Genomic DNA, 21,558 nt, shown 5'->3' with positions numbered 1-21,558 from the left:
TAAGCTTGGAGTGACATGTTCTTAGTAGCTCTAGACAACACTATACCGTCGAGGACGATGTAGTAAGTTAGCCTAGTTGAAGACCGCGAGTTCCTAAAAGAACTTGGCCCCGGCCTCGTGCACGCCACATATACGTAATTTCCAGTCACCAGAAAAGGGCATAGCTGCTTCTGCTCGGGGCCACTCACACTCTCGACGGCTCCAACGCGTCCGTTGCTTACTTCTTGCTCCTTTCGACCTCTTGCTTTCTTCGACTCCTCACTGGCAAGAATGCCCGAAGTTATTGATCTCACTGACCTGCCCTCTGATCTCGAAGAAGACCCCGAACAATCTCCGCCTCCGTACCCTGATGAGGAAGACGAGGGCAGCATCCCACGCGAGGAAACTCGCCCTCAGCTACTCGATGCCATACAAACCGTACCTGAACAGCGCCTGCGCCAGCTCGTGACGAACTTGGTGTATACTCTGCCAGCAGCAGAGCAAGCCTTGACGGACGAGTTAGTCGTCGTCCGCAAACGAACGCGGGAGGTCGCATCGCGTTGGGAGGTCTGTGACCACTGCGACGAAGAGTTTGATGTGGGAACAAAGAGGAGGCAAGGGGAGTGCCAATATCATCCAGGTGCGTCATAGGCTCTCTAATGCTCTCCATCTGGAAGTAGAATGTCAGGTCAATCCTCACACTCTTCATAGGAGACTTGGAAGTCAATTATGAGGCTTTCGTCGACTGGGATCCCGATTGCCATGGTCCGGAGGATACGCCACAAAACCGACGGGATTTCCCTGAGAATTTCCAGTGGAACTGTTGTGACGAAGATGGGACAGTTCGCGGTTGTGAAAAGGGTGTTCATGTTCCCTTAGAGCATAAAAGACGAAGGTCCTGACCAGTTTCACAAAAAGGTGAGAACACAATCATACCGTCACTAGTAGTCATTTGATGCTGAGCACGCTGGCTCTATAGACCGACCGCTTGTCTTCTAATCATGCGTACGGTTCACCGCTTTTTGCAAGCTATATACTTCTTGGACGCGCACGATGCCGTGTATCTTGTCTTTTGAGTCGGTATGGACTCTTTCGAGATCTGAGTGCTGCCATGCCCTGCTCCTCCTGTGTTCCGTTCGTTGTATGGCGCGCTACGAATTGTACTTTTGTAGTGGCCCAGTACTCATCGCAGCGTGTCAGTTTAGACTCCCTTTTTGTTATAAAAAGCCAGGGTAGCTTTATTGACAAGGTTGAAGCCGAAAAGTGAAGATTTTTTAGACATAGGTGAAGAAATGCATTATGATAAACGAAGGCTTGTGCGAGAGGCTGTCAATGGCGGTGAGATAGGTGCCATGGCGCGGGCAAGTCGCAGCAGTTCGTGCTTTTCGAGGGAAGAACAAGGGCATCGCCTAGAATAGGGACACCAAGAATAACGCAACACAACGGGGCCCCACGGGGCCTTCTTGAGCTTTCCAAGCACGTTGAGTTTGCATGTGTGCTCGGTCTCCTCTAGATTATGCGCCTACACCCGTAATACCGTCGACTGCATTGGACTCGAAGGTCAACAGCTTCAGCCTCAATAAGAGTGGCAGCTAGGCACGCTGGGGCCGTCCTGCTGGTAAACAGGGATCGATCGTGATCACTATTTGAAAGGTCTGTATTCTCGCTATCTTATCTCTTCAACTTGAGCTTCTCTTCCACAACTCAACCTTGCTTCCTCCAGTCCTGAGCGATGCGCCTCCTACCTCGTGAAGAGCAGAAGCTACTTTTACACCAGGTCTGTCCAACGACTGCCTCGTGAGATTACTAATGTAGCTAATTCTGAATAACAGACCGGCTTTCTAGCCCAGAAACGTCTCGCCAGGGGCCTGAGACTCAACCAGACGGAAGCTACAGCTCTGATCGCGTCTCAACTGCAAGAGCGTATCCGCGATGGAAAGCACTCCGTCGCTGAACTCATGCAGCATGGAAAAACCATGCTGGGTACACGACATGTACTACCTGCCGTACCCAGCCTTCTCCACGAGATCCAAGTCGAGGGAACATTCGAGGACGGGTACGTGGTTCTTCAATTATCCGCCTATATTCTCAAGGTTTACGACCGTGGTATGTAGCGTATTCCTTGTTACCGTGCACGATCCAATCTGCACGGATGAAGGGGACTTGGATGCTGCTCTCTATGGCTCCTTCCTTCCCGTCCCATCCATAGACAGCTTCCCCGCTATCGATCCCTCGGAGTACTCTCGCGAGAAGGGACCGGGAGCTGTGATCGCAAAGAAGGAACGGATAGTCATCAATCAGGGTCGGGACCGCGTGCGTCTTCGTGTCACGAACAACGGCGACCGTCCAGTCCAAGTGAACATCTCTGACAAACTCTCGTGGACCTATTTTCTTCCACTAACCGATGGTTGTTGAAATAGATTGGCTCTCATTACCATTTCGTCGAAACAAACGCCGCTCTAATTTTCGACCGTGGCAAGGCATATGGGAAGCGTCTGGATATACCTGCCGGAACCGCTGTTCGATTTGAACCTGGAGATACCAAGTCAGTTACATTGTGTGCTATTGCTGGTGAAAGAGTCATCTCCGGCGGGAACTCTCTTGCGTCTGGAGTCTTCGACCTGGGAAGGACGGAGAGCATCGTGAACAACTTGATTCAGAGAGGGTTCGGTCATGTAGCGGAACCTGGTGCGCTCGAGGTCCATGAGGACACCGATATTGGGCGAGAGGCCTACATCGCAATGTACGGCCCGACCGTGGGTGACAGGGTTCGGTTAGGGGACACTGCATTATGGATTGAGGTCGAGCGTGACATGGTGCGAGGAATCGGTTACTTGTGGTTGCTGTTTGTTCATCCTTGTTTCTGTGAAGACGATCTACGGAGATGAGGTGAAATTTGGTGGTGGTAAACTTCTTCATCACGTATTCTCGTCGGCACACAAGCTCACTTTCTTGTAGGAAAGTCCATCCGCGAGGGGATGGGTCAGGCCACAAACAGATCGGCAGCGGAAACTCTAGACCTTGTCATTACGAACTGCTTGATCATCGACTGGTCAGGGATCTACAAGGTGAGAGCCTTGCTCATCGTTGTCGTGGAATCATCGTGTCATGACCAAATGCAATGTCTCCTATAGGCCGATATAGGTGTCAAGGATGGCGTCATTTCTGGCATAGGCAAGGCAGGAAATCCGGATGTGATGGATTCCGTCCCTTCTTCCCTCGTCATAGGATCCAATACCGAGGTTATTGCTGGTGAAAAGCTCATCATAACGTCGGGAGCCATAGACGCTCACGTGCACTATATTACGCCCACGCAAGTCATGGAGGCTCTTGCAGTCGGGACGACCACCATGATTGGAGGTGGCACGGGTCCAAGCGCAGGCACTAACGCTACAACATGCACACCAAGCCCTCTCGCGCTCCAGCACATGTTTGCTGCCACAGATGGAATGCCCATGAATTTTGCCTTTACAGGCAAGGGCAACGATGCGGGACCAAAGGGCCTAGAGGACATAGTGAAGGCAGGTGCTGCTGGACTCAAATTGCATGAGGATTGGGGTACAACACCGGCTGCTATCGTGAATTGCCTGGATGTCGGCGATAAGTACGATGTGCAGGTTCGTGCACCCGTTGGTCAAAGAAGTCATCGCACTACCTCTAACTTTCAACAGGTCAACATTCACACAGATACACTGAACGAGAGTGGATTCGTCGAATGTCCGTCTCTGTATCCTTTTTTTCTTGCACTAGCCTGACATGTTAACACCTATGATCACAGCAACCATCGCAGCCTTCGGGGATCGCACAATCCATACGTACCACACAGAAGGGGCTGGTGAGTGGTTCCACGTTGATTCGCCACCATTTTTTGTCCTCAATTTGTGCTCTCCAGGTGGTGGACATGCGCCCGACATCATCGTCGTGTGCGGCCTTCCTAATGTTCTTCCGTCGTCTACCAATCCCACTCGTCCATATACCAACAATACCCTCGATGAACATCTTGACGTGTGTGATCACTCTCTATAATATATATCACTAGGATTTTTACTCATCATTTTTGCAGATGCTCATGGTTTGCCACCATCTGGACAAAAGTATCCCTGAGGATCTTGCCTTCGCAGAATCTCGAATTCGCGCAGAGACGGTGGCAGCCGAGGATGTCCTCCACGATACGGGTGCTATATCCATGATCAGCTCCGATTCGCAAGCAATGGGCCGCGTTGGTGAGGTGATCAGTCGTACATGGAGAACGGCAAGCAAAATGCGAGAATTCAGAGGACCTCTGGAATCTCTGGGAGACATAGAAGGGGTCGACAACGGGCGAGTCAAGCGATACATAGCGAAGTATACCATAAATACGTACGTCTGTTCCGTGCCACATCTCTATTACTGCCGTCTAGTATCTCCATTAATGCAGTCATTCAGTGCTATCACACATGGCATAAGCCATATAGTTGGAGATGTATCGATTGGAAAACTAGCCGATCTCGTCCTCTGGAAGCCTGAGAACTTTGGTGCCAAACCTGAGATGGTTCTGAAGTCTGGAGTTATCGTATGGTCTCAAGTAGGTGTCTAATGATTGATGACATCAATAATTCCTTGACATTGTTCTACCTCTGCTCTTCCAGATGGGCGATGCCAATGCATCTATTCCGACCGTTCAACCAGTTAAAGGCCGACCGATGTGGGGGTCTTATCCGGCCTCCGCCGCTCTAAACTCCGTCACATTCGTCTCCGAAATCTCAATCACTTCAGGCGTCATGGCTTCCTACGGGCTCTCCAAACGTTTCAAAGCGGTGAAGGGGTGCAGGGCCTTGACAAAGGGAGATATGAAATGGAATGATGCGACACCGCGCATGAAGGTCGACCCAGAGAGCTACGAGGTGCGGGCGGACGGGGAGCTCGTCGACATTGCGCCCGCTACGAAACTGCCGCTGGCGAGAGTCTACAACATTTTCTGATTGGTCGATTGATTCGTCAAAGATCATCAATGTTTTGTGGCATGAGGATTTTTTATCATTAGGAAAGACGTAGGGCATAGGATAATACTCTGGTGTAAGGTATTATTACGGAAATAAATTTGAACATATGTACTGTACGAAGAAAGCGAAGGGCATGACGCAGAAGGTTCTATACAGAGTACTATAGGGACGCATGGAGAAAACACAGGGGCAGAGACTTGCACAGGAAATTTGTATCTGTAAAGAGCACCTTCTACATTTACCCTGAGCGGTAATTGCGACTCATCAGGGGACGTAGACATGTTACAAGCGATACCCTCAGTCATCCCTCTCAATAATACACGCTTTGCAAATTGTCACTCTTCATCCCATTCGAGCGTGGTGTAGTAGACGATCGAATACGACTTGGGCCGGCCATATGGCTTGACTATTGGTACCCGTCACTCCTCCACCTGCAACGTTGAGCATAAACTAATACTCGTTGCAATTTTGTGTCCTTTTTGCAGAACAGGCAATGATCATACTTTCCCGTATTCATCAAGAATCGATCACATTCACTACACGGTAGATATTGTCAGTAAGATGACGGGACGAGATACAACTGAAGTGAACTCACCCTCGAACACCACGATACCGTGCAGCCCGGGATTGCTCGATAGTACGCCTGTACCTAGCAGTGTTTCCATGGATAGGCTTTTTGAACCATCTGACCTTCTCATCCTTGTGGACATTTGAGCCCGGGCGCAGGTTACGTAGGGGATGAAACTGGGAAAGAGCCTTCGTCGTATGCGGGGTCTTCTTTTTGGTTCTCATCATTCGCTTGACCTCATAGATATTGTCCATAACATCGTCCAGTTCGGAATCTTCTGAATAGTCGGAACCGTCAGATAACGGAGGAGTGTCAGACCTACTATCGGAGGAACGTTCAGCACCCCAGAAGAATCTTGGGACACCAGAGCTCGCCGACAAGGGACCGTTGACAGTAGCGAGATTATTCTGATCCAGTTTTGCCAGCAAAGACAGACCGGGTATCTCGTCGTCTAGCCCGACAGTAGCGATATCATTTTGATCCAGTCCTGCCAGTAAAGATAGACCGGGTATCTCTTCGTCTAGCCCGCTGCTAAGTTCGTGCGGTTGCTGGTGGCTGATAACACCAGTAGGTGGACAGGAAGAAGGTCGCTATATAAATTCGCCTCCGTTAGCCTGATATCGCACGCGTCAAGATCATGGACGTACCTCAGGAGAATACTGCACCGGTACAGAGGTTAGACCCCATAAGGATACTTTTCTTTTGGGATGAGGCTGAGCAAGACTCGCAGTATCAGCAGATGAGGTTGTCGCCACACGGTGGTCTCGGTCGCGACAGGCTATTGGCAGAACAGAGGTTGCATTCGAGGCCTGTGGCGTTGGACGGCAGATGCTGGTCGCATGTCCGGATGCCCCAGATAGGGCACGAGGGTGTGCAGTCGACATTACGGGCGAGGGCGCATGGGGGCCTGGTGAAATATAGTTGCAAGGGTTAGACATAGGGCTAGAGAATGCAGACAGATTAGAAGTGAGGTTGAAAGGGGAGTGGGACAATAGCTTCGAAATGGTTCCAACGATGTCCCTTTATACAGAAGGAACAATAGAGTCATGTGATGATCGATCAACGCCAAGTCAGAACAAAAGGATCAACAGCGACACGCGTACACTGTGTGCCGCCCGTGCCACTGGGCCAAAGCGAGTGCCAGTGGGCAAGTGTCCTCTCGTTTAGAATCCAATCCACCATTACAAAATGCTACTTCCTTCCGCCAAACGATCCTTGCTTTGTCCGGCTGATGTGGCGACTACCTGCGACTAACTTGCCTTTGGAAGGTCACATGGTATCCAATCAAAGCGAGTTACTCGGGCTTTGCGGTCCACCTTGCGACGGCGATTTTCGGCCCAAAATGTCTTGAGATGCGAGAGCGCCCTGTAGAGGAGACCGCGACCGGCCCACTTTTTCAAAACTACTCAGACTATAGGTCCAGCCCAGGTGTTCACTATATAGGTCGACGCCCGATATTTACCCATGATGTTACTTTCGAAGAACAGACGGCAGTCCGTCCCAGGAGAAAAAGTGAGGACAGAAGAGAGCTTCAGCACAGCAACTGAACTCGACATATACGGTTCAAGAGGTCCGAAAGTCTGCCAATAGGCGGGATAGGGGAAATCGATAAGTACGTACCTCCTTCCGGTTCGACACATCGACCTTGTCCTCGAGCTTGAGAGAAAAGCAAGTACGTGATAAACTCATGAATGACTGCTTTTGCGTGCTCGCGTCGAGCCTCATGACGTTGAGCGAATAGTGGGCTCGTTTTCGCCGACGCCGACGACACTGTTGAAGGCACGGACCACTTCCGGAACCAGGCCTCAGTTACGTGATGATCGGTCAAATTGTGGCGTGAACAGTCATCGAGTCAGCGCTTTCAGATGGAAGCTCTTCGACGTCGAATAAGTATAATAACATGAGATGGCAGGCTTCAATCTTTCTTCCAGTCTTTCTTCGCTCCCTCTCCCCACCTTCCTCTAGTGTTTGGAAGCCGTGAGGGTTTCTCGTGCATATTTTCTTTTTATTCTTCTACGACCGCCTTTATGACCGCTCAAGATACTACCGACGAAGAGACGCCCCTCCTCCAGCAGGAGGGGGAAAATCACCCCAAGAAGCGTACAGCCATTCCATGGGCACAAGTATCCCTGCTCCTTGTTCTTCAATTGTCAGAGCCCCTCACATCACAAGTCATATATCCCTTTGCTCCTGAGGTAAGTCTCCACTCTCGCTACAATCACGTCCATTCGGCGTTGACAGTTTCTCCGACCTTCAGTTTGTGAGGAAGTCTGGGGTCACACACGGAGATGAGTCCAGAGTGGGCACGTATGTAGGGTTGATGGTGAGTACTGTCTATTCAATGATTTGTGCATTCTCATCAATGCTTGCCGTCCTAGCAATCCATCTTCTATGCTACCCAAGCGATGACTGTCCTTCACTGGAGTCGCACGTCCGACATTGTCGGCAGAAAACCTGTCATTTTGACAGGATTATTCGGGCTTTCAATCTCGATGTATTGTTTCGGTTTGAGCAGGACGTATTGGGGCGCCGTGGCAAGGTCAGCATCCTCGATTTTTGATACTCAACTGTTACTGAATGTCTGCCCCCGTCTGTTAGTCGGAGGTTAGTCCGCACTACTTTGGACCCCGTCCACGTCTGATCATTAAACCAAAACTCAGCTTCAACGGTGCGCTCAACGGCAACATCGGTATGTATCCGATGTATGTTGTAAGAGTCTTCACTCTTGACATGATGTTGTAGGTGTTTTGAAATCGATGGTAGCAGAGATTGCGGACCCCACGAACCTTGCTCAGGTAACACTCCCTTATCCGCAGCTTCTGCATAATGCTAATTGGAAATCCAGATCTATGCGCTCCTACCTATTTCCTGGCTCACTGGCTCTGTTTTGGGGTACGTAGGCTTCACTGTCGTGCTTTTGCTCTAGCACGGCGAGCTTGAGTCTGAGCATAAAATGTTAACCCTCTTTCTTTATAGCCCCATGGTTGGCGGTTCTCTTTCTCGGCCCGCAGAACGATTCCCCGACACATTTGGCCACTCAGAATTCCTCAAGAAGTATCCTTACTTCCTCGCCTGCGCTGTCCCGGCGACTTTCTCCGCACTTGCATGGGTCATCACCTTCACATTCCTCAAAGAGGTGGGTTCGAAATCGAGTCGGTGTGTGGGACTAAACCGTACTAAATCTGTCGGCTCTTCTCACCTGCTTTAGACCGTACGTTCACCCACGCCGATTCGCCGATTATTCACCTCGAAGAAGAGCAAACAAGAGCTCGCAGACGAGGCCTCCGCGCCGCCGGTGGATGAAGCAGACAAACCATATCCTATACATGCCCTCTTGGTTCCGCGTGTCCTCATAGCATCTGCTAACTATGCTTCCCTCTCTCTGATGGACATCGCATACCGTGCCGTTCAGCCACTGTTCTTCTCCACGCCCATAGAGATGGGCGGGCTCGGTGCGCAGTCTATTCTTCCCTTGAATTCATGTTATCAGTGAACACGAACCAACGTTTTTGTCGTACTCATCATTTCTGTTGATTTTGATCTCCCTTGCTGCAGGCCTGTCCCCTCCCGTTATCGGCTACCTCCTCGCCTTCTTTGGTCTTTTCAATGGCTTGTTCCAAATCTTCTTCTTCGCCAGGATCAATGACCACTTCGGGACGAAGAAGGTTTTCGTGGCAGGCATGCTTACCTTCATTCCGGTTTTTGCTCTGTTCCCCATTATGAGTGCACTAGCCAAGGAGGCGCAAGCAGTGACTACACTCGTGTGGATCATTGCCGGTTTCCAAACCCTGCTGTCGATTGCTGTCTCGCTCTCATATGGTGCGTCTTTTGGTTGGAACGCGAACTCGTGGCACGAGACCAATTCTCATGCGCTTTTGATTAGGATGTTCCTTCATTTTCATTGCCGCTTCATCCCCGAACAAGGCCTCTCTCGGTGCCACGAACGGTATCGCCCAACTCGGTACATCAGTCATGAGAACGATTGGCCCGGCCGCAGCAAACTCGCTGTTCTCGCTGTCGATGAAGCACGGAATTCTCAACGGGTATTTCGTCTATCTTGTGCTTACAATAGCTTCTGGTGTGGCGGTGGCGTTCTCTACGACCCTCCCGACGCAGGTGTGGAGGAAGTAGGTGGCTTGGTGCGGTTTCACGACTTACGACTTTTCCCAAACCAGCACTTGGTTCTTTCTTTTTTTATGGATGCAATTCTTTAGATATCTCCCGCTGCATTCACATGTTTATACTCTTTCACTATTTTTCGGATCAATCATCATTTCCAGGGGATGTTTCTGCCATGCATATCGTCTGGATACCAAAAAAGAACGAGTACTTAGGAGCCCGATTTTAACTCCGTTCTCTTCATGATCGCTACTGTTAGCACACAAATACAAAAGTGCTTATGTTCAGCTATCGACGCCTGCTAAATGCGGGCTCACAGTCATTGTCTTGCCAGAATAAGCGAAGAGCTGTCGTGGCACGCGCAAACAAGGCCAAAGCCCAATACTGCACGCGCCGAGTGGCGCTCACAGCCTCACCACACCTTGACCCAACCACCTACCTACCCTTCTACGCTCTCTTGCTGCTGTCTGCTGTCTCTCCGCTGGCAGAGACTCACGAGTTTTTCCACATTATCTGTTATTGTCGCTGTATTTATTCGTTCTCTTCCTACCACACAATCGCGGGATGAATAGCTTCGCGGCACTGATGGCGCTGAGCGAGGCTCACACAAAGCATTCTTCACGCGAGGTCGAGTTGCGACTCAAGGAGCGCGAACGAAAGGCCGAGATGGAACGAAAACAGCAGGAGGAGCGGGAGAGGAAGGAGAAGGAACTGGAGGAGAAGTTGCGGCGGCGCCACTTTGAAGAGCAGCGGCGGGAGAAAGAGCGACAGGAGAAGCGAGAGCAGGATCGGCTCGCGAGGGAGAAGGAAAGGGAGCGCAGGGAGGAAGAACAGCGTCAGTCTCTCCTTCACGGTCCCAAGAAGGCTCACGGCAAGGACGGTGGCCCTCGCTGGCCGTCTTCCAAGCGCAGGAACCTCTCCGACGATGAAGACGACGACGACGGCGGTGAGGGCGGCTCTGGTGCCATGGCGCTCACTCGGCAGGAGAAACGGGAACGTAAGTTCCAGCTCGAGCTTCGTCGTTCGACTGCAGCCTCGTCAAAGCGCGCGGGTGCGGCCTCATCGTACGGGAAGCATGCAGCACGCCTGCCAGGAGGAGCCATCGACCTCGCCACCCCGTCAAATCCTCATGCGCTCTCATCTCCCGACGCAGGCGGCTCCGTTCGTGCTCGGCTCGCTGCGATGCCTAATACCCTGACAAAGCTCAATGTTAACAAGCGCGACACCCGTACCATCGACGAGATCCTGCAGGACCGTGCAAAGGCCAAGGCTTCCCAGGTCCTCGATGGTGATGAAGCACGCGAGTTCAACAATTGGTTCGGGACGAAGCCCAAATCACATACACGGCCCCATTCATCCGCTTCACCCTCTGCGTCGGGCACCAGTACTCCACCTGCGACCAGACTTCCTACTACTGCCACTTCGTCCTCATCTGCCATGGCTGCTCCCATTCCCAAGAAATCTGCGTCCAGTGCCGCATCTTCCAGACCTTCAGCTCCGTCGCTCGCCAGATCATCATCCACCAAGACCGCCGTCTCTTCCAAAGCTAACGGCTCTCTGGCCAGACGGGAACAAGACTCCAAATCCTCCTTGGCCAGCACATCCCGGCCCTCCGCACCCTCTCGCAACACACCATCTTCTTCCAAGCTTCCCTCCATCAAACGCGCTCCCCAATCCTCCAATAAGAAACGTACTCGCTCACCCTCCTTGTCGGATTCGCCTTCCCCTCCACCATCGAAGCGTCGCACGCAGGCTTCGCCCGCAAACGACATCAGTGCAGAGATCTGGAAGCTGTTTGGAAAGGACAGAGGGGCCTATGTCCAGCGCGACGTATACAGTGATGACGAGGATATGGAGGTGGACGCGAGAGAGGTCGAAATGGAGGAAGCGCGAAGGTTCGTCTTACGGATTCTTCTTACCTGCTTTTTATACTGACGCCCCATGCTTTTTAGTGCGCGATTGGCTAAGAAAGAAGATCTGGAGGCCGAGGCGGAAGAGAAACGGAGGGAAGAGGAGAAGCGCAGACGCAAGCTTGAGCGCGAGCGAAGGGGTTGATGTCATTCTACCCTTTCTATCTCGTGGACTATCCGTCGCGGATCAGGTCAAGTATCCCCGGAAAGTGTATGTCCATCGCTATGTATATGAACCTGTTTTGTTTTTACTGTCTCCCCGCAATTCTTTGCCTTCTTGTCTGTTCCCAGTCCCTATCCCTATCGAATGATCACGCATTTATATCCTGTTCTTCCATCACGCATTGCCTCCACATTTATCACTCTTCACCTTAGCTCTCTACCTATATTTACCCTCGTCATTATCGGACGTAAATTCTCGACGACAGCAACGATAACAGACGATCCAGGATCCCCATATACACACTGCGATTGTATACTATGATAACCCAGTGTCCTTCGCGGTAATTACATGCGTCCCAAGCACCGACACAGATCCTTGCGAGTGATGAGATGGAGGACACGACGTGTATGTGCGAATAGCGCAGGGGACTGGAAAAAGAACAACGACTTCGAAAACAACAAGGACAAAAGAAAAACGACAACGGTCAGATAGCGCATCATACGTATGTGCCAAAACAAATATGGGTAGAGAAAGCAGTCGAGGTGACGCAGACGGAGAAGAGACAAAGGACGTTCGCCGTTCGCGGACCCCGAAGATCTCAACGGAACCAACTGAAAACCCGATCAAGATCCTCCTGGACCTGGTCCGAACTGGTTTGAAGAGCCGACTATGAATCGTCGAGCTTGAACCTTTTACGTGGCCCGTCTGGTCCATTTGGTCCATACTGTCCAGCGCCTTGTGCGTTTTGCATAAATGCCGGATTGAAGTGTCCCTGGACATTGTTGAAGCCACCTCGCCCGCCGCCCATCATGCCAGGCATCATTCCCATTCCACCTAAAAATACAAAAAAAAAACAACCGAGGGTATCAACAAACACAGTTCAGCGTACAACATGGCTCGGCTCGGGATGCGATACAGGGGTGAGATATTACAAGGAGTGACTTGGAAGGACTTGCGGGAGAAAAAAGAAAAGAGGAAGAACTAAGAGACCGTACCCATTCCACCCATCATCCCCCCGCGACCAGCGAATCCACCGTTCATCATGCCGCCCCTGGGGCCCTGTGGTATCATGCCCCCACGACCACCACCGACGAAGCCCATGCCACCCATACCACCCATGCCCATGCCCATTCCCATCCCCATACCTCCCATACCCATACCTGCCATCACACCGGGCATACCACCACGCATCATACCGCCCATCATGCCTCCGCCACGCATGTTCATGCCGCCACCCCCATTCATGTTTTGCATGGCCATGCCATTATTGTTCATACCGCCTACATGGTTGCCTCCACCTCCACCTCCGCCACCGCTTCCACCACCGCCACCTCCTCCACCTCCTCCACGGAAGTTGCCACCGCCACGATTCATGTTACCGCCTCCCATATTGTTTTGGTTGCGTTGGTCTCGAGGAGGTGGCTCTATTTGAGGATGAAGGTGTCAGCAGGGTTTGTCGACGTGACCTACGAACAAAGTACATACCTTTCGGGAGCGTACGGAAAGGATTACCCTGAGCAGAGCTGGTTAAGTTGGCGTTCGCACGACGATTTTGGAAGTCACTGTTGGGCAGGTCAGAATATGAGCATGAAGAGTAGCGTCGAATGGTCGTAGAGGAATACGCACTTGTTATCAAGCCAGTTCTTCAAGGCGAGAGCATTTTCATGGCTTCCACATTCGATGTAGGCCACACTGTGGATGTGTCGCGGTCAAAAGATAGAAGGCAAACTAGAGGATGCTAATGTGTACCCTTTGCTCTTGCCGTTGACCTTATGTTCCGAGAAGGTGATGTCCTTGTGATCAACCGTGACGTTGACGTTCAGTGCTACTTTCCGGAGGTCTTCGTCCGTAGTCCACTGTGCGTCCGAACGAAAACCAGACGAAGGGAGATATAGTTGTCACGACAAGAAAAGAGCAAACGTGAATACAAAGTCCAAAGAAGAACGCCACCATGATACGTAGGCAGGAATATACGGACCCATTGCAGATCTCCGACATAGAGTGCATCATTAGTACCCGCACCGCCCGCACCCATACCAGCGCCCATGTTCCGGCCGCCATAGTTTCCATTCATGTGTGGTCCGGAATTTGAGTTGGAGTCGGACACAGTGGCGATTTTCTGTTCGATCTGGTCGTTGATATCGGGTACGTTGTCGGGTAGGTCGTTGTCTTCCTCCCTTGGACGTTTGCTCCCTACTACAGGCGAGGCAGGCTTCTTTTCCTCTTCCTGTGTGTCGGATTCAAACGACTCGTCTAGGTCTATCTGTGACGGCGGAAAAGCGAAGTCTGGTCAGTACGAGCGGATGAAAGCTGCGTGGAGGGCGAACTCACATGGAGATCGATGTTTGGCTTAAAGCTGTCATCTTCACCATAGAGGTCGAAATCGTCATCCGCCATGTTTTTGTTCTACTTGCGTGTCGAGCAGAAAGTCAAACGTTTGAAGGTCAAACAGATGATAGACGAAGGTTCAAAGAGTCTTTTGTTTGAGAGTGCGCGAGATGACAGGCGTTGTAGTGACAAAGAAGACAGGAAGGTGACGTGACGCGACGCGACGCGATTACAACATAGGACACAAAACAAGACAACAACAGGTCAGATTACAGGTTTTCTTCGCGACGATACGAGGCAAAGGGAAAGAGGGAGAAAATGAGAGAACACGAGGGTCAGTCTGGAGATGAACATTGGGCGCTGTACTCACTCGTAAGCTATAGATACAGGAGGTAATGAGTTGAAAGAGCGTCTATGAGAAGCAGCGGGCGCGGCGGGCAGAGCAGAGTAGGTCGGTGTCGTGGTCGTGGTCGACGTTCAGGTTCAGACGTGATCGGCGTTCCAGAGGCCTCACGTAGGCTCCGGCACTTCCCGGGTGGAGGGTCGCGGAGTTTGTAACTGGCTGTGGCGTGCAATGGTGGCCCACATCATTCAACGGCCTTTTGGTTGAACTAAATAGTGAATGCAGACTGAACTTTCTGGACGTTGATGAAGTATAGTGCTACTCCCCGCAATGTGTATTCATCAAGGGACATTATTTACAATAACTTTAACCTATCGCTGCTTCCGTATAGCATACTATTCACCGTTGATTCAACGGTGTACGGCCAACGATACCTCTCCGACGTCTGATACTACCACTTGGTGAGATGGAAAACAGGTCCGGCTGTGACTCCGTCGATTAGGTGAGCTCATTGTGTGAGCTCACTCAGAGTCGCACAGGAAGGTGTTCCAGATTGGGACGGGAAACGGCGACGGTGAAACAGGAAAGCAGGATCACAGGCAGAGACAAAACCACCGGTGGTTTTTTCCAAAGACGAAGGTGTATTGGGTTAGAGTGGGTTCCGTAATGAGGCTGTGGACGGTCATTAATGCTTGGTGCCTCCGACTACTTAGATTGTTGGCTGGAGGCCCCAAATATAAGGGCGCAGTGGCCGTGGGGTGTCTCTAAGAATGTGAAGAAGACCGAAGAGATCTCCGTGTGGTCCCTGACCCTGTTGGGTGGCGTGTTTGTCAGCCCGAGAAAGCTGAACTAGGAGGTGCGAGTCCTTATATAGAGTCCATAACGAAGAGAAGACAAATCGAGCATAGATGTGAGTTGCCGCCGGAGCATGAAGAAAAGCTATGTCGAGTCTTTGGAAGGAAGTTGGACGGAAGGAGGCGACGGTGGGCGCACGATGGTGGGAAGCGGTCCGGGCGCAATGCAGAGTAGATGTCGAGGAGGCGTCAGTTGGAGCTTGGTTGGAGCAAGGCCCAAGGGTGTCAGAGATGGCAATCGGGTGCTCTAGATGGATGTACTGTGCGGATAGTGCCTTAGCCGCGCGAAAGTCACTAGTGTCGCATAGGCACAAAGAGAAACGTTGGCAGATGAAGGCCACTAGGTGGAATATGTATTATTTGATAGGGTATGGCTGGTGCGATGAGGCACAGTCGGAGTCGATACTGAAGGAGATGGTACGAGTCGGAGCCAGGAGTTCAAGTACGTATGCCAGAAGAAAAGATAGAGAGCAGCGATAAGTAACAAGACCCGCATGGGTTGTCTATGATAGACAACGTGGCAGAGTGGGTCCGCGTCGACTGCGGCGCCGGTGCTGAGCGCTGACGTGGTGAGCTTGAAGAGAAAAATTCGGGTGAAATTGTGCGAGGAAATGTCGAACGAGAACGGGCGGCGTCATGAGCGGAGAGTGGCCGCCAATAGGAGCCGGCGGAGAGCGCGCGTGCGTCGGGGCGAGATATGAAGTGATGCAGGAACGAACAAGTCGGCGAAAGCAGCGAGCTCTGACGGCGGTCTATAAAACCTGGCTACAAAATGATAAGCGGACGCCGGCCTTCTTCTTTCCCTCATCGTCCATCGCGAAGTCACAGTGGGAGCAGCCATGGCAGACCTCGTCGTCGCTGTTCAGTCGACCCCCCGCGGCCTCTCGAAGGTCTCCATGATCTTTGCGTCCGTGTTCTCTCCATTTCTCTCTCTTCTCACAACCTAATTTTGTCTCCCTACAGTGCCGGCACGGCTCTCTTCTCAGATGGTTTGCACTTCTTCATCCGAAAGCCAACTTCGAAATCTCACTTGTGTTTACTCAGGCTATGCGAACAACGTCATCGGAAGCGGTATGCACAACTCATGTCCCCAATACCGCTTCCCAATTCGGTTATACTAACCTAAGTTCCCCGACAGTGAATACTCGTGCGTAACATACAATGCACTTCTCACCCTCCAGCTTCAACCCCTCATGCACATCAAACAGTGTTGAAGCAGATCTATGGCTCCGACGCCATTGCTGCTCACAATTACAGCCAGACGCTCAGCTCTCTCGCGTTTGCGGGCACGGTCGTCGGCATGCTCACCTTTGGCTATCTCTCCGATAGAGTGGGCCGTAAATTCGGAATGGTTTGTTTTCTAGTATTCCCTCTGTCTGCAGGTCCAACCAACTTGCGCCATCTTTAGATGCTTGCTACCGGCATTGTTGCTCTCTTCTCTGGTCTCTCTGCTGCCTCCTCAGGCGCACACCATAGTCTGGGTGGTATGCTCGCCATGCTTAGTGCTTGCCGGTCAGTGCAGAGCTTATTCTCTTGCGAGCAGTGTGTCTCAACACCGTGTTCGACAGTTTCTTGCTCGGCATTGGTATTGGCGCAGAATATCCATGTGGCTCCGTCGCAGCCTCCGAGCAATCCGAGGAGGAAGGTATCAGCAAACGTGCCCAGAACAGGTGGTTCGTCCTTGCCACCAGTGCGTGAAACAATTTCGTAAATTTCTCTCCAATATCGTCACTTACTTACCAACTTTGCTCCAGACACCATGATCGATTGGGGCTTCGTCGTCGGTGCCTTCGTCCCCCTCGTCCTTTTCTGGATGTGCGTCTCCCATTTTGCACTCATCATCTCCAACATACAAACGCTCAACAAAAACTCCATGTAGCTTCGGTAACAACCACCTCCGTGCCGTGTGGCGTCTTTCACTCGGCCTTGGTGTCGTCCCGGCCGTCCTTGTTTTCATCTGGCGTCTCAAGATGGTCGAGCCCACCAGATTCAGGAGAGACTCGATGAAGCGCGCTAAGATTCCCTATCTCTTGATCATTCGCCGTTATTGGGTTAGCTTGCTTGCCATCTGTTTGACGTGGTATGTTCTCTGCTCGTTGTGCCAGTGGAATCAGAAGTTGCGAAGTTACTGAATAGAGCCGTTTTCTCGATGTTTGCAGGTTCATCTACGATTTCATTACGTGCGTATGTCCGTCTTGTCACCATAACTGTTGTAATACTCAATTTCACTCCTGACACCACAGATATCCAGTATGTCAACCGCTACGACATAGCGTGCTGGGAGATACTCATACTATTATGCGCATCTTTAGTTCGGATTGTACTCTTCAACGGTCGTTGACACGTACGTCTCGTTCAATCCCGTGGCCCAAATCAAGTACGACGTTCAATGCTCATATTCTCTTCCTACAGCATCACCGGCGGCAGCTCGTCCCTTACAGTTGTCTTCGGCTGGAATGTGGTCATCAAGTGCGTAGTCTGCAGGATCTTGGTGTTACCCTACTACATGACACTAACGCAGCGGGTTTTTCTGTATTCAGCTTGTTCTATATCCCAGGCATGTCACAGTCCGAACAAACGTTCATTTGCCGCGTTTTTCTGATCATCATTCGTTGACTTGCTTAGGAACGATGACCGGCGCATTCGTCGTCGACTATCTCGGACCCAAATACACCATGGTCAGTATACCATGCTGACCAGCCCTATCGTTCCGCCTCTGACTCATTATGTAACTTCCTCAGATCACCGGCCTCTTGTTGCAAGCCATCATCGGTTTCATCATGAGTGGATTGTATACCAAGTGATTACATCTTCGCGTCGATACTCTCGATGCACCAAGCTGATATCTCGTTCGTTCAAAGGCTCGTGGACAACATCGGCGCATTTGCGGTATGCTCTACCAAATCTGCAACCTATCACCGTCATCTGACTTTTTCTTGACCTTTCGCAGGTTGTCTACGGTATATTCCTGTCATTCGGCGAATTCGGTACGCGCGCTTCGACATGTCCAGTCCCGATAGCCATTCATCACGCTCATTCGTTTTTGTACCTTGCAGGCCCCGGTAACTGCCTTGGTCTCCTCGCCTCCAAATCGAGCCCTACCGCCGTTCGTGGTCAGTTCTACGGTATCGCAGCGGCCATGGGCAAGATTGGTGCTTTCGTCGGTACTTGGGGTATGCTTCACATCTCCTCGCTATAAAGTCACAAGCTGATGATGACTGTGTTCTGTCCAGCCTTCCCTCCCATGATCGCAGGTACGGTTTGCATTCGGTTATTTGCTATCGTAATGTTACAACTCATTGTGTTCCTTTTAGCATTTGGCGGAGCGGACAGCCCGAAGGGCAACACTGGACCCTTCTGGGTCGGCAGCGGTACGTCCACTCGTCTCCTTTAAATTGTGGTGGAAACTCATACTGACTTCGTAAATTCCTTCGTCGGTTGATTCGCATGTAGGCCTTGCCATCTTGAGCGCCCTCATAACCTTCTTCTTCATCAGGCCTCTCTCTGCGGATGGAATGGCCAACGAAGATCTCGCTGTACGTCCTCCTTCCTTTCCTTGCACTGTGTCCACTTGGTCTCCAAGCTTTCCTTACCGCATCTGACGCCATTTCATCCTGTTCAATAGTTCCGCGAATACCTCGAAGCCCACGGCTGGGACACATCGCAGATGGGCATCCTCCCCGATAGTGCCGAATCATGGGTCGAGCCTACGAGCGACGGATCACTCCAGGAGAAAGAAAAAGAAGCGATCTCGGCTTAGATTTTGGTCCCTTCTTTATACCTTTTCTTCCTTACCCTCTTGTTCTCCCTGCTGGATCCTTTGCATGACATGACCGTGGTTGATGATGTTGATGATGTTGTTGTGTTACTCGTGGGTCGTGTTGTTCGATTCCATTTCTGTGATTTCGTTTGTCTTGTTGTTTTGCTGAGGAAGTCATCAATTTTATCTTCTCCCCATACCACCACGATCACGATAGACTCGACCGTCTTGTCTGCCATACTTGTCATAGCTGCTTCCTGCGTCGCACCGCACTTAGCTAGAGTTCACTACTCGTCGCACTCCGCAGTAATTCAACCCTGGCCCACAAATACATATCGAACTGCAGTCTGGCCGAATGTGCACATCTACATACCATCACAACGCACTCAGCTAAAACCCGCCGCCTCCCAAGCCAGCACCGGCCCCACCACCCCCAGCCGCCGTCCTCCTCTCGATAAAACCCCTAATATTCGCATGGCCCTCCATCGTGCCGAAGAAACATCGCTTGGTGGGGTTCTCCCAGAGGACGACGTCGAGCTGTTTAGCGTAAGTGAGGACGTATTCGTAATCGGCTTGCGAGGCGAATGCGGTGTACAGGAATCCCTCCTGAGATTTGAGCCTGTTCCGCTCGAGCTCCCATAGTCGGATCTGGTCTTGAACCGTCACAGGCAGCAAGGGCGTCTGCATATCATATAATGGGTCAACATATGAGAGCCACGAACGAACGACATCGACTCACGTTTTTACGCATCTGAGGATGTGCGTATGTCGTCAAATAACTTATGATCTATGTGCCACATGTGAGCACAAGCCAAAAGTGGCGGTTCTGACTTGAAACTACATACTTGGTCTGCCGTGATCCCGTTCGACAGCGCCTTCCGTACACTGTCCCTTGTGATGGAACCCACCACAAGATTCGGAAATCGACTCTTCATCGTCACAAACAGGTTCAGAACCGCCGTCTGTAGTGGATTATCTGCATGACATCAACCACAGCCCCATAAATGATTCAATAACTTGACGCTGGTTCACGGAAGGCAAAAAACCAACCTGTGTACGCATACAATCGATAGTTCGTTTCTAGGATGATGAAGCCTTGCGTCTGTCCAGTTCCACTTGTACCCGTTCCGGAGGCAGTGGGTAGAGGTGGTAATGAAGAAGTAAGAGTCGTCGCTAGACGAGTAGGGCTGAACCGACGGGAAGTAGCCTAACCCGATACACAACTTAGCGCTGGTCCTCAAAAACAAGACTGGGTAAAGTCGCACCTTGCGCTGCCAGATCAGACCGTAATCACGGAGATCTTCAAGCATGGCTTTTTGGGTATCACTCAGGCTTTCTGCCGAATAATCCTGTGGGTCTGATCAATATATATTTGTGGCGCCTAGAAACATGAAACTGTCGTACCCGACCGAGCTCCATGGTAGAGAGCATGAAGAGGAAGCTGAGTACCTCGACAAGATCCATCTGCCGTTCCTAAGGGAACCACTGTATAAGCAGCGGGAAGGCCGAGTTATATGAAAGTATCGATCTCACTTCAACCATTGCAAGATACTGCAACAACAGCTCCCAGAGCTGGGCGTGTGGCGTGTGTAAGAGGAATTGGAATCCTGACGAAGTGATCTGCAATGTGCCTCTTTATGACCGAAATATGACCATGGAAAGTTTGAACAAAAAAGAAAGGCGGCCAATAGCATCAACTAAACGCACTGAGTCGGAGCCATGAGCTTGCTGCGTTGTAGGAGGTACAAAACGCCTTGTGACGGTTTTGTGGGCATTTGGCCTGTTCCAGAGGATACCATGAAATGCAGGATAGTCTATAAGGAAAGGTCAGCCCCCCTGAGGGCTTCTACGACAACAAAAATGACCGACCTCCCATCGCTCCAAGGCGTACGTGTCCAGTATCTCAACGCTCGGTGGGCCTCTCTTATCATCTGCCTCCGCTGGAACACCAAAACTACCACTCGTACCACTATGGGAATGTCAGCATCGTCTTTCGTTGGAACAAACCGACCAACGCACCCGCCTGTAATTGCATGTCGAAGGCTGGTCTTGAAGGTTGGGTTGAGGCCCAGCTTGGCAGATGGATTAGGGAGGATATGAAGCCGTGTTAATTGAGCTAGGGCTTCGTCGAAAAATCTGCGCAGGTATTCAGCACAGTACAGTTCTCAAGAGGATAATAACTCACTTCTTGTTCTCCTTTACTACCCAGGAGCTCATGGTATTCGTGGGGATGGCCGACTCCAGCCAAAGAAGATTCATGACGAGTTGTCGCTCGACGGGAGCGAGAAGGCTAAGAGACAGAGGGCCTCATAGTCGGACGAGACTGTGGGCAAAGGCAGGGCAGAGATTGCCTACCGAAAGATGGAGAGACATGACGAGGGCCGGTTGTAGAGACGGGTGAGTGCGGTCTGAGACTGGGACTGAAGAAAGGGGAGAAGAGCATGGGGGCTTGGTCCGCTCGTTTGTTCTTCTTGCTTCTCCACGGCGATTGGCATGAAGACAAGCTGAGATGATGGTCAGGAAACAAGATAGTAGTTTGCAAGAAACGTTCA

At 51.2% G+C, this 21,558-nt stretch overlaps 7 protein-coding genes across 7 annotated transcripts; 5 read left to right on the top strand and 2 right to left on the bottom strand.

The window, feature by feature from the left end:
* Positions 1–270: 270 nt before the first annotated feature.
* Positions 271–881, top strand: STEHIDRAFT_49753 (uncharacterized protein; the record flags this gene model as incomplete). Its single annotated transcript, XM_007299310.1, has 2 exons — positions 271–619; positions 691–881. 2 exons carry the CDS (start codon positions 271–273, stop codon positions 879–881), a joined length of 540 nt encoding a protein of 179 aa, XP_007299372.1.
* Positions 882–1,707: 826 nt separating this feature from the next.
* STEHIDRAFT_72652 (urease) lies at positions 1,708–5,393 on the top strand. Its single transcript, XM_007299377.1, has 13 exons — positions 1,708–1,756; positions 1,812–2,035; positions 2,094–2,334; positions 2,400–2,795; positions 2,851–2,884; positions 2,938–3,047; positions 3,114–3,596; positions 3,651–3,696; positions 3,758–3,814; positions 3,872–3,984; positions 4,043–4,338; positions 4,405–4,543; positions 4,608–5,393. The coding sequence occupies exons 1-13, from the start codon at positions 1,712–1,714 to the stop codon at positions 4,938–4,940; spliced, it is 2,517 nt and encodes an 838-aa protein (XP_007299439.1). The 5' UTR covers positions 1,708–1,711; the 3' UTR covers positions 4,941–5,393.
* A 2,091-nt stretch (positions 5,394–7,484) lies between these two features.
* Positions 7,485–9,926, top strand: STEHIDRAFT_118168 (MFS general substrate transporter). The gene is given in 11 exon segments (XM_007299742.1): positions 7,485–7,724; positions 7,787–7,852; positions 7,908–8,068; positions 8,079–8,082; positions 8,188–8,218; positions 8,272–8,324; positions 8,375–8,421; positions 8,506–8,665; positions 8,738–8,981; positions 9,085–9,348; positions 9,413–9,926. The coding sequence occupies 11 exon segments, from the start codon at positions 7,557–7,559 to the stop codon at positions 9,658–9,660; spliced, it is 1,446 nt and encodes a 481-aa protein (XP_007299804.1). The 5' UTR covers positions 7,485–7,556; the 3' UTR covers positions 9,661–9,926.
* Positions 9,927–10,233: 307 nt separating this feature from the next.
* Positions 10,234–11,703, top strand: STEHIDRAFT_152633 (uncharacterized protein; the record flags this gene model as incomplete). Its single annotated transcript, XM_007299741.1, has 2 exons — positions 10,234–11,543; positions 11,601–11,703. The coding sequence occupies 2 exons, from the start codon at positions 10,234–10,236 to the stop codon at positions 11,701–11,703; spliced, it is 1,413 nt and encodes a 470-aa protein (XP_007299803.1).
* Positions 11,704–12,388: 685 nt separating this feature from the next.
* On the bottom strand, positions 12,389–14,118 carry STEHIDRAFT_107644 (uncharacterized protein; the record flags this gene model as incomplete). Its single annotated transcript, XM_007299740.1, has 7 exons — positions 12,389–12,555; positions 12,717–13,145; positions 13,207–13,283; positions 13,348–13,413; positions 13,471–13,577; positions 13,700–13,984; positions 14,053–14,118. 7 exons carry the CDS (start codon positions 14,116–14,118, stop codon positions 12,389–12,391), a joined length of 1,197 nt encoding a protein of 398 aa, XP_007299802.1.
* Positions 14,119–16,067: 1,949 nt separating this feature from the next.
* Positions 16,068–19,327, top strand: STEHIDRAFT_118167 (metabolite transporter). The gene is made up of 23 exons (XM_007299739.1): positions 16,068–16,153; positions 16,210–16,235; positions 16,291–16,317; positions 16,385–16,393; positions 16,455–16,597; positions 16,655–16,758; positions 16,815–16,936; positions 17,001–17,061; positions 17,126–17,326; positions 17,406–17,426; positions 17,490–17,496; positions 17,559–17,590; positions 17,659–17,715; positions 17,787–17,803; positions 17,872–17,924; positions 17,988–18,046; positions 18,108–18,135; positions 18,197–18,233; positions 18,303–18,419; positions 18,480–18,500; positions 18,561–18,617; positions 18,700–18,782; positions 18,872–19,327. Exons 1-23 carry the CDS (start codon positions 16,086–16,088, stop codon positions 19,004–19,006), a joined length of 1,485 nt encoding a protein of 494 aa, XP_007299801.1. The 5' UTR covers positions 16,068–16,085; the 3' UTR covers positions 19,007–19,327.
* A 69-nt stretch (positions 19,328–19,396) lies between these two features.
* On the bottom strand, positions 19,397–21,501 carry STEHIDRAFT_49157 (transcription factor Tfb2; the record flags this gene model as incomplete). The annotated part of the gene is made up of 12 exons (XM_007299265.1): positions 19,397–19,687; positions 19,725–19,793; positions 19,852–19,982; positions 20,057–20,213; positions 20,272–20,355; positions 20,396–20,479; positions 20,540–20,639; positions 20,714–20,820; positions 20,876–20,975; positions 21,026–21,142; positions 21,192–21,296; positions 21,362–21,501. 12 exons carry the CDS (start codon positions 21,499–21,501, stop codon positions 19,397–19,399), a joined length of 1,485 nt encoding a protein of 494 aa, XP_007299327.1.
* Between the last annotated feature and the right edge of the window lie 57 nt (positions 21,502–21,558).

This window comes from Stereum hirsutum (assembly GCF_000264905.1).
Source record: "Stereum hirsutum FP-91666 SS1 unplaced genomic scaffold STEHIscaffold_2, whole genome shotgun sequence".
Classification (NCBI taxonomy): Eukaryota; Fungi; Basidiomycota; class Agaricomycetes; order Russulales; family Stereaceae; genus Stereum; species Stereum hirsutum.
Note: the sequence above shows the minus strand (reverse complement) of the source record. Positions and strands in the feature narration are given on the sequence as shown.